Source organism: Acinonyx jubatus, chromosome C2 (genome assembly GCF_027475565.1).
Source record: "Acinonyx jubatus isolate Ajub_Pintada_27869175 chromosome C2, VMU_Ajub_asm_v1.0, whole genome shotgun sequence".
NCBI lineage: Eukaryota > Metazoa > Chordata > Mammalia > Carnivora > Felidae > Acinonyx > Acinonyx jubatus.
The window spans coordinates 130,343,408-130,359,465 of record NC_069384.1 but is presented as its reverse complement, the minus strand read 5'-3'; the positions used below and the strand labels follow the sequence as shown (position 1 = coordinate 130,359,465).

The 16,058-nt window shown below is 40.1% G+C and overlaps 1 protein-coding gene across 4 annotated transcripts in view; it reads left to right on the top strand.

Moving 5' to 3' along the window:
- The window catches only part of LOC106971588 (collagen alpha-4(VI) chain-like), a 123,546-nt gene that overhangs the window by 67,863 nt on the left and 39,625 nt on the right, over positions 1–16,058 (top strand). For all 4 annotated transcript variants that reach the window (XM_053221467.1, XM_027061871.2, XM_027061870.2 and 1 more), the window contains exons 22-31: positions 1,500–1,562; positions 2,625–2,687; positions 3,238–3,300; positions 5,262–5,312; positions 9,977–10,012; positions 10,117–10,179; positions 11,455–11,517; positions 12,681–12,716; positions 13,685–13,724; positions 16,047–16,058. In XM_053221467.1, coding sequence (XP_053077442.1) covers positions 1,500–1,562; positions 2,625–2,687; positions 3,238–3,300; positions 5,262–5,312; positions 9,977–10,012; positions 10,117–10,179; positions 11,455–11,517; positions 12,681–12,716; positions 13,685–13,724; positions 16,047–16,058 — 490 coding nt within the window. The remainder of the gene's footprint in view (positions 1–1,499; positions 1,563–2,624; positions 2,688–3,237; positions 3,301–5,261; positions 5,313–9,976; positions 10,013–10,116; positions 10,180–11,454; positions 11,518–12,680; positions 12,717–13,684; positions 13,725–16,046) is intronic.

Sequence of the window (16,058 nt, the reverse complement as noted above, 5' to 3'; positions counted from 1 at the left end):
ATTATCCCTATTTTACAGAGAGAAGTGGAGGGGGGGATAGAGAAGTAAGGTAAAGTGGCCAAGCTCCCACAGTTAGTAAATGATAAAGATGGGATTCAAATTCAAGCAGTCTAGTTATCAAATCTGTGCTCTTAATTACTGCCTTTGAAACCGTATTGAACTTACTCAAACAGTACTTAATTCATTAAAATTTTATTCAGTTTGGCATAAAAAATCAGCAAAGTGTTTATTGAGTATCTGTAGTACGTAAGTCACTTTGCCAATAGGCATGGGACCTTCAGGAAGGACGTTAAGGCCAGGAAGAGTCTTGCCCTCAAGCAGGGTGTTGTAAAGGATTCAGTGATAACTGGAAATTTAAATTTCCCCGTCCAGTTCTTTTGGAATCTTCTAAGCATAACCCAAATCTGGCATTCTGTAAACCCTTCTGGAACATGTTCTACATCTTTCTTTTAAAAGCCAAATTGTTCCCAAGTATCAAGTGGAAGAACCTGAAAACAACACATTTTACTAACACATTGAATCATTCTCCATAACCTTAAAAACTCTATGAGTGTCAGGTGATAACTTTGAAAGGTTTCTGTTGTTTTTCGACTTGACAAAGGTACTAAAGGAAGAAATGGGTAATCAAAGTGTAATTAGGGATTGTATTTATTTTATGGTAGAAAAGTGTCTGAACATAGGGGAAAACAACCTAGAGATTTATTTTTGCCTTCATTTTGATCGCTGGCTTAATTCAAATTTGGACCCCCCACCACTGTTGTGTCCTGGCTTTCTCTTTTATATTCACTCTATCCTACTGCTGAACGCAAGGGGAACATGTTATTTTGTGAACCATGAGCAAGATAATCAATAAAACCTCTCTTTAATTTCACCTCCCACTGGGATGTGGGTATGATGCTGTGTTTAAATAGATGACTACAATACCTCACCCAGGAGTATAGAGGCCATGATCAATGCTTTTAATAGGAAAGCATTTTTTTTCAGAAAAGCTGGAGAAAAATTAGTGTTGAAATCAGTACAATAAAATAGACTGGGGAGAAAATGGGTAACTCCCCAGCAATGTGTCCAGAGCGATTAGGCTTCTTAAAGGTACTATTGGTTCTTGATAAAATCAAAATGTGCCCTTGTGTGTGTACAGAGAAGGTTGAATTTTCAAAAGAGATCAATATCCCAGCAGCCCCTTTCATTCCCCTTTTAGGATTTAAAACTAGTTGGGTGTATTAAGATATAAAAGCAATGTTCTGAGATTTTAGGGCTCATCAGATTCAACTGCAGAGGTGGTCACAAATATGGATGCTGAAGGCTCATATCCAGTGCTTCAGATGGAGTGAGTCTGGGTTGCTTTGGTGCTGATGCTGCTGAATAAAGTGTGATACATGTGATAGTGATGGGTCAGGGCACCTTGATTTGTGCTCCCGTCGGTGACCAAGGCGACTTTGTGGTTACATGGGAAATAGACCATAAACACTGATTGAATTCTAATGTCATCTTTGAACCAGGGACCAAGAGGAAGGCAAGGACAACCAGGAAATTCTGGACCAAAAGGCTTACTGGGTGCTAAGGTATGTTTGAAAAACGAAAAACTACAGCAGAGCTGCATATTAACAGTGGCCAATTCATACACCTGAGCGTTCCTGGATAAATAACATAAAGCTACACTGTTTGTTCTGGAATTGGTAGGTATCAGGGGTTTCTAGAAATAGCTAACTTGATCACTGGCTGTACCGCCTTCTATTCTGGTAAATTGTGGGAATATGGTGATCAGTGAGATTGGGTTAGAGCCCCAAGGGTGTTTAACACAAACTGATCATGACTTACCTATAGTGCAAGGAAAAATAGAGCTGTAAAGAGGTATAAATGGCCAATATGATCCTCACAAGCATAAAAAGAAGTGTTACTATCCTAATTTTATAGATAAGGAAACCGAGGCTCAAAGGGATTAAAAATGATTTGTCATGGGGATGGTACGCGGTAGAATTCGCTTCCAACTTGTTCTTCCTAGTGCCCCTTCTACTCCTGACCCAGTCTCCCAGTGGTTCATAGAAGCGTCAGACCACATTGAGACAGATGATTAGGAGTGGCTTCCTGATGATGGGAGCATTTGACATAGCTTAAATTCTGAGCAGCATGGTTTAAGTTAGGGATAAGCGTCTCGATCTGGAGATTCAAAATAGCAGCTCCAGGATGGCCTATGCCCTAGTTCTGTTCGTACTGACTCTCGATCAGAAAAAGTCTAGCCTTGTACCGATTGTATTATTTTCATTCTCATTTGATAGTATTTTCTGTTTGGAGCAGGCGAAAGTCTAGGTGTTTGTCTTCCTGATCTCTTAATCAAACGGCGTGTTTCCCTCTAGTAGCCAGATCATCGCTCCAGTGCTCAGAGCTTGGTAGATGTGGCCTCTTACATAGAACGCCTCCCCCCTTCTCCCCCACCCCCCCACCAGCCCAGACATTAAATGTGTATATGAAGCATTTTGTATGTTGAAGGATACAATTAATTGTATAAAACACTAAAGGTGATTTATGAGTATATTACCAGTTCCAGACCATTTCAATAATAACAAGAGAGTCAGGGAGTTAACTTTGTGGCCCTTGAGGTGATTTTGGTTGTGGTCTTGTTGTAGGGGATTCCTGGGCCTCCAGGGACAGTAGGTTCAAAAGGGAAAGCGGGACCAACAGGAATGAAGGTAAATGTCAGAGAACACATCTTTTTTTGTTTTTTTTTTGTTTTTTTTTTCTTGTAACTTGGGTATTCTCATGTGAATCTCTCCGTATGTGATCATTTCCAGTGTGAGTTTTTGATATCATTGGTGATGGTATTGACTATACCTTATAGTTGGACAGTGGATACAGAGAAGGAAAGACATATAGACTGACGTATAGAAAGATAGATAGACGGCCACCTATATCAGTAGGCAAAGACATATCAATAAATAAATATATGGGTTCTCTACAAACATAGTCTTACATTCACACCTAGAAAAAGCCAGAAAAATATAAAATTCTGTCACGGATGCCATATACCTCATTTCACTAATTTTCAGTGCCCAAATCTCCACTATATTTGTTAGTAATCTCTGTGTAACAAAGTCCAGAGGAAGATACTCACCTTAGACTGTATGGTGTTGGCAACGGGACCTGAATAAGGGTGACTGTAAACTCTCTAAGGAAAATGACATAAAACTGCATGAACTCATAGGAAAAAATTAACTTCATGTTTACCTTTTGTTACAAAAGGGAGATCTTGGTGACACAGGAGCCACAGGCCCACGGGGTCGACAAGGACTCAGAGGGCAACCTGTAAGTCTGGCTTCTCTGTTTTGGACTCTCGGCTGAATTTCGTTTGTTATTTGTTCTTGTTTCACACAAAGTTCGAATATTCCTGATGAATTTTGGGGTACAAATATGATATGATCGCCAGAGCTGTTGTGACCCTAAAGAGTCAAAGGTTCTCAAACTTCTCCCATAAATAAAGAACCTAAAGATGTCTTGGGATTTATTTTGCCTCCTCACATGTTGTGGAAGAGGGATATGCCAGTGAGCCTCGTCTGTTTGACAAAGATGTTTTCTAAGCATTTGAGATTTTTTGGAATACAGATGTGTTCAATGAAACAATTTTTCCAGGGAAACAAATAAGACAGGCAATCAGACTTGCAAACTTTTAAGTGCATGGCCTCAATTACCCAGAACATAGAAATAACCTTTGGAGACCAAGGATCATCAAAGGTTTACTTGAACAGATAAGGCTCCCAGAGACAGGGCTCTGCATTTAGACCTTAGCCATCCCTCTGAACATGAGAGCCAGTTAGTTTTTTTATGACTATTTTCAATTCATCATTTTATTGGAATGAGCTTTATGATAGGGAGAAATGTTGTCTCTCCTGCAGCTCCTATGTTTGAGATTTCTTTCATCAACAGTGGGAACACCCTGCCATTGTTTTGCACTCAACATTGAAATTGCATTTGTTAGCAAGGGGAGAAGAAAAAAGCAGGCCAAAAAGCTTAAAATTAAATGTGCAAGGGGGAGAAAATAGAACGAGATTACTGTCAAAAGGAATATGGGATAAGTAGTGTTCTGCATCTACTCTCAGTTCGGGTGATGAAGTTAATGCTGTTTCACTTTATTAAAATTTCCTGGTTTAAAATAACGCAAAGGTTGTTTCTACCGGTCTCTCCTTGGGACGGACGAAGCTGGGGAGCAATGCCTTTCTGGAAGGTGTCATTTCAGGAATGTCAGAAGCGGTTATCTCCAAGATAGGCGGTTTGGATCTCTGAAATTTGTAGGTGCCCGAGGCTGTGTGTGTCCTTCAGCAGAGAGAAAACGGAGGAACAGCAAATGAACGTCATTTGCATCTTTCTTGTCCCCAAACAATTCATCTTTGGCAATCTTCTTTATCTTATTCTTTTTCATTTTTCTAATGTTTCAGGCTTTTCCCCCTTAGGCCATAGGAGTGATCTTTGTGGCTTAAAACTTAAAATTGTTCTCCTCAGTTGACTGCTTGGTTTAGGTGCAGTTTTTGTCCATTCAGCAAGGTGCACCTAAAAGGTTCTGAATTTACCCCTTGTCATAGGAAGCTCACTGTGTATATGTACAGATGCTAAGATCCCAGTAGTGTCATTAACATATTCATAATTGTTGTCATCACCATCACCTCTGCTTCCACTATCACTGCCTCCACCACGAACACCGTCATCATGACCAAGATCACCACCATTGCCATCATCACCTCCACCGCCCCCCCCCCCCCCCCCCGAATAACTTGCTTCCAACCAGTGTTGGAAGTGGAATGAAAATTCAGGTCTGTCTGGGTATACGTCCTATGCACTTATTCACTAAACTCTATTGCCTCCATCCCAGTCTTTTCCTCCGTAAGTCTGCATTTATCTCTAGAGATTTGCCAAATTCTAGAGCTTCTTCCTTTGTTACTTTACCCTGAAAAGAAAGGAAATTTAGCCCAAGAGGGATTTTGTACAGTGATGTGGCTCCCTACATTTGTGGCATCATTTTGGTGAGGTACAGAATCTTGCTAAAGAAGAAGTTAAAATTGAAAAAAAAATACTTTTCAAGTTTTAAATCCTTGTCCTCTCCTTATCCTATAAAGGTAGCCGAGGATTTATCCTATGATACAGTATAAGCCTCCACCAAGCCCCTCTGCCTTCTCCACTTCCTTGCACTGCTGATTAATCCAAGGGTTCAGATAATATTGTCAACCAGTATTGATCTGGATGACTCTACCATTCATCTTGTGTCATTTCCTTAGGGTCTTACTGGTCCAGATGGATATGGACATCCGGGAAGAAAAGGAAAAAAGGTGAGGGTTATCTTACAGGGTATTCTGAACTAACTACTACAGTGATTTGTTTTTAATTTTACTAGAATAAGTCTTTATTATCCAAGTGGTATGCCAGAAATGGTTTCTAAATGTTGCTTATGACATGTTATAGCTGCCAGAGTTCCCTCCTTAAAAAATAAAAGCTGATTTTGTTACTGCCTTATTTAAAACTTGAACTCCTTTCCTCATCTTCCACCTATGCCAGATATTTCCACCCCAGCCAGGAACTTCCCTAATTTCCTGTCTTTGCAAACACTCTTGACTCTATTTAGGCATGTCCTTACACACCTCCCTCCTTTGGACTTTTTTCACACATTTTCTCAGATCAACTCATGTATCAACTTTTCCTTGTGGAACCCTTCTTGGACTCCCCCATGGAAAGATTTGGTTGTCCTATACTCTGTGTTCCTCACGCACATTGGTCATGTTTCTATAGTAGCCCCTTTCTATTGAGGTTATATTGAGGTTTATCCCTACATATCTGGCTACCTCCCAGTTTGTGAATTTGACAGTTGATTGCACCTTATTCAATTTCGTATTGCTGGAATGAGCCTGGCACAGAGTAGGTACTCAGTAAGTATATTTGGATATTTCTACTCTCATAAGGATATGGTATTTTAACATGTAGTTAATGGGTTACTGACAGGTTTTTAAGAATGGAAATCACATGAAGACTGTTGAACAAATCAAACGTCAATAGCCACAGTTACTCTGAGTGCTTCAGTCTGCGAGTTACCATTTATTGCTTCACAACATAAGAAATCACTAGGATGTTTAGTGATGCCCAGCTACTTAACCCTGCAATTGTCTTGTTTCCCTGGATGACACTGTTGCCATTTTATTGATCAGGATATTGCCCTTAGTATAATTAATGTGTATACATGCCCAAAACATAGTAGGCTCTTAGTAAATATCTGCGCAATGACGACCAATGGGTGCCTTGGTGATCATCTAGTTAAGCCTTTTTGATTTATAGATACGAAAATTGAGACGTGGAGAAATGGAGTGATTTGCCGATGGTCACACAGCTGCTTAGAGACAGAGCTGAGTGTAGAAGCTAGCCCATCGGAGCTCCATCCTGGCAAATTAAGTCTTTCTTCTCTAGGGGAGAGTTTGCATAGCAGGGGAATTCTGGGTAGAATTCAAATGCCCAGTTTTTCAAAGTTTATTTTATTTATTTTGACAGACAGAGAGAGTGCACACGAGCAGGGAGGGCACAGAGGGAGAGAGAGAGAATCCCAAGCTGGCTCCACGCTGTCAGCGCAGGGCTGGATATGGGGCTCGATGTCACGAGCCGTGAGATTATGACCCGAGCCGAGATTAAGAGTCAGGTGATTAACTGGCTGAGCCACCCAGCCCCCCCCTCAAATGTTCACGTTTTAAGCCACATACCAGCCCTGGTACTACATCCAAAGCAGCCTATGCTTATTGTGGTATGGCTAACACCGTGGATTCAGTCCACATTGCATGGGTTTTTCCTGGCAAGGCTTCATGGCCGCACTTTAAATAGCCCTATTGCTGCTTGGCCAGCTGGCTACCATTCCCTTCTCTGTTCATTTTCCTCTCTGAATCAATTGATTCATCCCTGCTCCCCTCTCCTCAGACTTCCAAGACCTGCTTTCTCTCCCACATTTTCAGCAGGTGATTGTGTTTCTTGTTTCATTAATTAAATAGGAGCAGTGAGCAGAGAACCTCTACATACATCTGCCACTACATAGGCCAGCCTCTGTACCCTGCCTTCCCTCCTCCTGCTGTGGATAAGAGTCCATGCCCTTGTCTAAGACTGATCTCTTCTCTCATGGGCTGCACTCTGTTCCCCTTTTGCTTCCTTCCTGGGTCCTTTCCCTTCTGCAATTCCCTTCTGTAATGTTTTTCCCTCTCCACAGATCATTCCTGTCAGTATACAAAGAAGTGGGAATATCACCCCTCCCACAAGCAAACAGACAATAAAAAAACACTCATTTAACTACACAGTACCATTGTCCCTTTCCTCTCTGGAAAAATTCTTTGAAAGAGTAGGTCTAGATCTGTGGTTCTCACCCAGGGGTGATTTTACCCTCTAGGAGATGTTCTGGTTGTCACGCCAGGGGAGGGGATGCAAATGGCACCTAGTGAGTAGAGACCAGAGATACTATTTTTCATCCTACAAAACACAGGACAGCCCCTCGCAACGAAGAAGAATGGTCAGGTCGAAAATGTTAGTAGTGCCGAGGTTGAGAAACTCCACTTTCTTTCCTCTGGTTCTCTCTAACTGGTGACAATTGAGCCTTCACCCCTCGGCTCTGCCCGCGCAACGACTAAACACCTTTAGTCAAGGTGAAACCCACGGTGCTGAATCCATTGGTCACTTCTCTGCCCACATCATACTCTGCGTCTCAGCAGAATTTGACAAAGGGGATCAGGAGCTTATTCTTGGAACCTTTCCTCTCTCATCGTCCAGACCAGCCCACTCACTTGTTTTTTGCTGACTGCTCTTTCTCAGTTTCTTTGGAATGTTCTTGAACTCTAAATATTAGAAAACTCAGGGATCTATCTTTCTACTTCTCTTACTTCCCTCTTTACTCACTTCTCAGGTGACCTTATCCAGTTACATAGCATCAAGTATCATCTATCCTGTGATCTCCAGCATATTTCTCCAGCTTGGACCATACTCTTAAACTCTAAATATGTTTCCACCTTAAAATTGGCATGTCCCCAAACAGCATCCTCCTCCTCCTTCCTTCTTCTTCTTTTGTTTGCTAACCTTTGATTCTGGAAAAATTCAAACATGTGTACAAGTGGAGAGACTAATATAATGACACCTATCCCCATGTACCCATCACCTAGCTCAAAGAATAAAAATCCTTGACCAATTTAATGTTGTTTTTTATGTATTCCACCACACATATATCTTTCTCCCAATTATTTTGAAGCAAATCCCAGATATCATATATTCCATGAGTAAATATTTCAAGTTGCATCTCTAAAAAATTCTTTAAAAACATAACCACAGGGGCATCTGGGTGGCTCAGTCTGTCAAGTGTCTGACCCTTGATCTCAGCTCAGGTCTTGATCTCAGGGCCATGAGTTCAAGCTCCGTGTTGTGCCCCACATTAGGTGTGCAGCCTACTCAAAAAACTAATAAAATAAAATAACAACAATACATTATCAACCAAAGAATTAACACTGATCCTTTAATTTCATCAAACATCTGGTCAGCCACAACAATTGCCCTGACAACCTGCCTCTCCTCCAGCCTTCCCCATCTCAGGGAGTGGAGCCTCCCTCCTGCCAGTTGCTCAGGGCAGACATTATCCAATCTTTAACAAATGTCTGTCTCTCACCCCCTATATTTAATCCGTCAACAAATAATGGTGAGTCCACCCTCCAAATACGTGCAGCCTCTCATCACCTCTCACCACCACCACTGCCATCCTCTGGGCCAAGCCAGCATGATTTCCACCTGGATTACTGCAGTGGCCACCTAAATGTTCTCCCTGCTTCTACTCTTGCCTCATCTAGTTAGTCCTCCATGTAGCAGCCAGAGCCCTATTTTATTTTATTTTATTTTATTTTATTTTATTTTATTATTTTGTATTTTAAATATTTTATTTTCAAGCAAACTCTACACCCAACATGGGACTTGAACTTGCAACCCCAAGATCAAGAGTCACATGCTATACTGACTGAGCCAGTCAGGTACCCCCAGAGCCATCTTTTAAATGCATAGTTAGATCACTCAAAGTCCAGCTGTGCCTCCTGATGTCATTCAGAATTAACCCCACTGTTAACATGGCCTACAGGGTTCTATATAATCTGGCCCCTCTGTGAACTCTCTGACATTGTCTCCGCCTCCTCCCCTCCCCCTATTCTGCTTCAGTGTTCCTCAAACACAGCACAGGTTCATATTCTTGCCTCAGGATTCTTCATACACTCTTCCCTCTGCTTGGAATGCTCTTTTCCAAGATACCTGTTTGGCTGGCTTTCTTGATTTATGCTGGTCTTGGCCCAAATGCCACCTTTACCAAAAAGCTTTGTCCGACCACCTCATATAAAATAATGACCCTCTTCCTAACCCCATCCATATCATTCTTTATTCTTTAATCTGCTTTCTGGAATAGCATTTCTCTTTCCCCGACATACTTTTCTTCCTTACTAGCAGTTAAGTTCCATGATAGCAGGGTCTTTGTTCTGTTCAGTGCTGAATTCCCAGTGCTTAGAAAAGTGGTTGGCACATAGGTGCTAAATAAATATTTGTTGAATGAACAGTTGCTTTGTAGTGTGCCTTTGATCTGACAATGGGCACCTGCTTCCCACCAGTCAGTTTGGTCCCCTTTCCTTTGGTTTCCACTGGGTCAGACCTCTGGATATTTAGATCAACGGATAAAATTGTTTAAGAAGGAAGTTCCATTACATAATATATCAAGGAAGTGGAAGAATTTGTAAAAGTCATTTGCAAGTTGTTTCACTTTGAATTATAAAAATAAAATATGGCCACTTGGGAGTAGTTCAAGATAACAACTGTTGCTCTAGTTGTTTTTCCTGGCCCCTGTTTTTAGTCTGTTTTCTCAAAATTATAATTTATTCTTTTTTCTCGGAGGAATGTGAAAGAAAGACTTAATCACATGACAGTAAACAAGACCTTATCTCTTTTCTGACACTAGGGTGAACCTGGATTTCCTGGCTCTCCTGGTGCACAAGTAAGAAGCTATCTTTTGGGGTCTGGCATCTGGTATGCAGCATGTGTCATTTGTTTGTACTTATTTTTCTGTACACTCAACGCTCTGCTTTTGATTCTATTAAGGGAGAAGATGGTGACCCGGGCCACCGAGGAGAGAAGGGGGCGAAGGGAGTCAGAGGGAGGAGGGTAAGAACCAAAGGAATTTCCCAAGATCTGTAGAGGCCCACATGACACCGCTCACAGGAGCAGATTTCTATTGACTTAATGGACTTCTTAGTAGGAAGGCCATTGTCCCCCTAAGTCAGTGCATATTCCACACCTCCCTTGGGCTACCCCACTGTCCCACTTAATACCACTCTCACTTATCTTATAAATGCAAATGTGGCTCATCAAACCATAATAACAGAAAATCTAAGTTGGAGTTTCAGTTACACAATATCAATATCTGTGTGAAGTCTAGATATCATTCAGAAGGGCATTGTTTTAGCTGCAGAGTAAACACTGATGTTTTTTCAAGATTCTTCCAAGCCTTAAATTTTTCTTTGTTAATTTAGGACTAGAATCTCAAGAATATGGCTGCCATCTTGGTGGACTTTGAGCCATGTTTTCACTGTGCTTTGTAGAGTCTACCATTAAAAATCCATTCCTTCAGGATGTAAAGACTCAATATTGAAAGGCTGCTATCACTGGTGGCTCTATTCAGAAAGAATAGTCTTGTGGATATCTAAAACCCTGGTAGTGTTTAGCTGATAGACATTAGAGAGCAAGGCTTTTGGGAAAAGGACACAAGTAATGTTCAGTGCAGAAGAGAGGAAAGAGAATATTTATTATCTAAGCACTCAATAATTGGTATTTTCACACATTGTCAAGGACATAAAGAAAAATTTGATCTATGCCTAACTTGGTTTGCTGCTGGCTAATATTGCCCTGCTCAGCTAAACTTATCTCTCTGGTTTCAAATAAAAAAAGATAAAGCATCAATTACATGCAGGTAATGCTATGTCGGTTCAAATACCTGTAAGACGAGCAGCGAGCTAAGGTCAGCTCATACCTTTTATCAGACTCCAAAGACCAGAAGGTGGTAAAAGAAGTTTTCCTTTCTCTTGTTGCCAGGCCCTCAATGTGTATTTCCTGCATTCTTTTAATTATATGACCTGGAATCTCAACTGAGTATTGAGTCAATTTGGACTCAATTGTGTGTCTGTGTGTCTGTATGTATGTCCGCATGTTGGCTTGGATTAGGTATGTAGGGGGCAATTTAGATGGCTCCCATAGTGAGCCCCCTCCTTTTCTAGTCTTGGTGTCTCACTCCATTGATACAGTTCATAAACTAACTGGTCCATAGCAGACTCATGGGACCTTAGAAATAATGACAGCTTGGTATCTTAAAATGGGTCTGATGGTTTTAATCAAGTTGTATTCAAGAGGAGAAGCTTATTCCTTTGGTTTGGCTATTTTTAGGGTAATGCTGGCTTTCCTGGATTTATTGGAACTCCAGGTGACCAAGGCCCTCCAGGACCAGTGGTAACATTGACTCTTCTTTCTATTTTCAACCCCTGGGTAAAAGTAAATGAGAATTTGCAAAGAGCTATCTTAATGAAGAAATGAACATTTAGGATGCACTAGAGGATGTATATAGGGAATGGGCCAGATTTGCTTTAGAGGACATCAACTGATACAGTATATTTATTCGGTATATATTTTTTACCTGAACATGGGGAAGATATTAGAGTGGCTGGAGATTTATAAACATGTCTAAATACATAATACATAAAACTCACTGGACAGTGAGTTTATCAATGCAAACAAGGCAAGTAACAACATTATGCAAACACTAGAAGGAAATCTTAACAAAATATGACATTTATACAATCTTAACTAAACTAACAATGTTGCTGGTCCACAAATATTTTTAAAATTGCCTGGGAGTTCATCTGGTATGAAAGGAAAGACTTTGGGGCTATTGTCACTTTGTGCCACGCCTTATCCTATGAGGCTAGGCTGTCATTTCATGAGGGATGGTGTAGTGAGTGAGTCCTGGGTTGAACCTGGTGGTTTCACTGCATTTACCATTCACTGTAGAGCAGCAACAAAGTCATAGAATCAAAAATCTTAGAAGCATAAGGACTGGACATGGCCATTTACAGTTGAGAAAACAAAAGCTGAGAAGATTATAGTTATCTGCCCGAGATGACAAGTTACTACCTTGTAGAATCTAAATAGAAGCAAGGGTCCTTCGACTCCCAGAGTAGCTGCAGTAAGGCTTATCTGTTCTGAGGGTTTCCAGGGATGACTTGTGCAGCACAAGAGCAGAGATGGGGTGTCAGTGAGTAGCCTGAGGAGAAGGGATAGGGAATGACTGAGGTCTGCTTTACACTTGTCTATGAACGGTCCTGAGATCTTGAAAGGTCTTTTTCTGAATTGGATCCTATACTGTGGCTTGGTCACAAGATGACCTGATCTTCTAAAGGTCCTTATGTACCACAATCCTGGATATCCTGGATTCTGAGGTCTGGGCCACACCTCCTAGACTTTCTTCCTTAAGGAGTCAGAATTTCAGGGCCAGGAGTAAAGGGCAGAAAGTGGGCTATACTGTGGTAGCTTTCTCAGAATCTCTTGCCAACTCTGGAGAATAATATGTTGTACTTCAGAATCTTGCATTTTAAACTCATATCTGTTCTTTCCAGGGCATCAAGGGTGCCAAAGGTTTGGTAGATGTGATGGTACGTGAACATTTTAATTCTAAACCTTATCCTTTTTAGCATACAAAGCTTTCCACTTTCACCAAATAGAAAGCTATGAAGATTCTTTAGCTTCTCCTCTTGTAAATTATTTTAGTACTTTAAGTTGATCTATAAACTTTACTCAGAGATGTTAGAATCACATCAGTGAAAAGAGTCGGATAATATTTTAAATTGTGGAAGGAATTTGGTTGTTTTTGAGTACTGCAGGTGGAAGGAAAGACTTTGAGGCTACTACCCCTGTGCTATATGCCTTGTTGTAAAGTTTAAAAGTTGCTTATAAAGTATTTATAAGCCAACATATAGTATAGTACAGGTCTTCGTGTCTCGTGACACACCTGAAAACAATCTCAGAAGCTATGATGGCTTTTTATTTCACAAGTACAAAAATACTACTCTGTGGGGGAAGGAGGTGGGAACAAATGAGAATCAAGAAGTAATGGGGTCAAAGGATGAACAGAACAGAGGGGAGAGATCAAAGGAACACAGCAGAATTCTAGGGGAGGTGTGAGGGGCCCGTGTCTTGGCAGTTATTCTAATGAACTGTTCCAAGAATTGCTGACATAGAGATCCAAGAATTGAAGGCATTTCTTTGCCTTTTATGCCAAGATTTCTGGGTTGAAACTTCTTCAAAATCAGATTTTATTCCACTGCTTTGTGAGGCAGATAAAAAAATAAAGAATTCCCCTTATTTACCTATCTCTAATAATACGAGCACTGTGTTGTATATAAAATATATTTTAAATGTTTTTAAATATCTGCTCTGTCTAGAAGTATAACTTCTGGATAGTTTCATGTGCTGTAACAATTTTTTGGTTTTCGATTATACCTTAAAAAGCTTCAGAAAGGCACTGATAACACACATATAACATTTCTAAGTCCTGGGGTTAAGAAGGAATATGCTTCACATTAAATACCTTTTACTTTTCTCTCTTTTTCCATCTTTCTAGCAATCTTGTGAAATCATTGACTTAATACAAGAAAACTGCCGTAAGTTGTTTGGGAAAAGGCTCAAATGGGGGCCAGTGGTGAGAAGTTGGAATGGGTCACGGATTGGGGACTTAAGTCACCTGTGGATTTGTCTCACATGAAAAGCTCTTATCAGTTAATGTATTTGGCTCAGTCTCCCCTGGGGCAAGTAATCTTCATGAATGTGGTCTCAGAAATGAAGTGGTTAAAAGGCATGCCATCTCAATGGTGGAGAAAAATTCTCTTGTAATGTGGCACCTCCTGAAATGCACTGGCAATTGCACACCTCCGTGTCTGCATCTTGGTGCTTCTTATAACAAAACAAATACAGAGAAGCCTTGTTATTTTTATCCCACCCATTTAAACAAGAGGGATCACCAGTGAGCCTTCAATAAGAAATGTGTCTTTTTAAATTTATATTTATGTTTTAAAAATGGATTTGCAAATGATTGGATCTTAATGTTTTGTCACATTCCCAGACTGGAATTTACTTAGTGTCTTCAATGTATGCCAGGATATTTGCATCCTGTAACATGTACTTTTCCCTATTCACTAGCAATAGGGAGAGAATGTTGATTTGGCAGAGTGCTTAATTTAGATGCTTGGGTTTTCTCCACATACACCCGGCCCTCCTTATTCAAACTCTAAATTCTGTCCATTCCCTTTCAGTTTCTGGTCCAGGAGACTCTGGGGTCCTCTTTCCTAGAAATCATAAAGAATAATACTATAATTTTGACCCCAAAGGGAGAACGTCAGAGTTGACCATGTCAAAAATTAAAACCCCTTTATATTGAAGAGCACCGTGAGGTCAAAAGCACACAGAAAAATGGGGGGAAATATATGCAATATAAGCAATGGACCCAAGCAAAGGACCTATCTTTTTAACTCTGTCAGGTCAAAGTATATACAGTTGGTCCTACTCAATCATTTTCTCCTACAAGCACAGATATTTCATATTTGTTAAACCTGATGTAAAAAAATCTTGGATTGAAAATGGGAGAAAAGACATGGATGAATGGAAGATTCGGAGAAGAAAAAAATACAAGCAAACAATAAACCTGTAAAAATGTTTGGCCTCCCAAGAGGTCAAAGAATACAAGTGAAAATGAGATACTCTTTTTGTTTCTCAAATTGGAAATACTTTTGAGATGAGAAAAATTTCTCTACCTAAATTTGGGAAATGTATAAAAGTACACACTGTGGGTTGGATTGTCAGTTGGTACAACCTTTCTGAAGAGCAATTGGACACTGCATATCAAAAGCCACAATTATAGAGGTATTATAGGACCATGATTGGACAGAGATGCACAGATACATGTATAAACGCGCTCATCACAAAGGGATGTTGGTGGGAGTATCATGAGACATCTATAGTAGACGAGGTGATACTGCTCTAAACATATGGACGAGAAGAATAGATGTTCATCATATATTAAGTGAAAAAAGATTCAACATAGGACATATACTAAGGTCCGAGTTTTATAAAACTAAATTAACAATTAAATATACATACACATGCATATATGTTATAGATTAAAGGTAATTTTAATTTTTGGTTTTCTGATATTTTCCATAAAACATATTACTTGTGCATACACACTTATACATAATATATGGTATATGATATATATATAGTATATTATACATGGTTTTAGATATGTGTGTATATGTATATGTGTGTGTGTATATATACATATACATATATATGTGTGTGTGTGTGTGTGTATATATATATATATATATATATATATATATATATATATATAGTTTCAGAATATCTCAGTGTATTAGTTAGGTTTAAGTTCGGTACAGAGCGACCTCAGTGCTCAATAGCAATGACACAAGTGTATTTCTCAGATCAAAGCCAGGAAGTGGCCAGTCCAGGGTTGATACAGAGCTCCACAGTATTCAGGGACACGGGGTCTTTATAGTTTCTTGCCTTGCCATTAGGGTAAGGGGGCCCTGTTTCCCAAGTGCCCTCAAGGTCCAAGATGTCTATCAAGCTTTAGCTGGTAGGAAAAGGAAGGGAAAAGGGAAGAATATCTTTTTGAAATTGTTTCTACCATTTCTCTTATTCAATTACTCAGAACTTAGTAAGATAGCTCCCCCACTGGGAAATGCCATCTTTGTGCCAGGCAGCCATATGCCCAGAGACTGGGATCTACTGCTATAGAAAAAAGGAAGAATGGATACTGGGGAGCAAATAGGCAAGAGAGAAGTTCACTGCTTGAATTTCTCAGAGGAGATGGTTTTTTCATATTAAAGCACTCAGCTGGAAAACATACCACTGCCTATATAAACTAACAATGTCTTGTGTTTTCTCCAAAACAATTTCCCTTCCAGCTTGCTCAACAG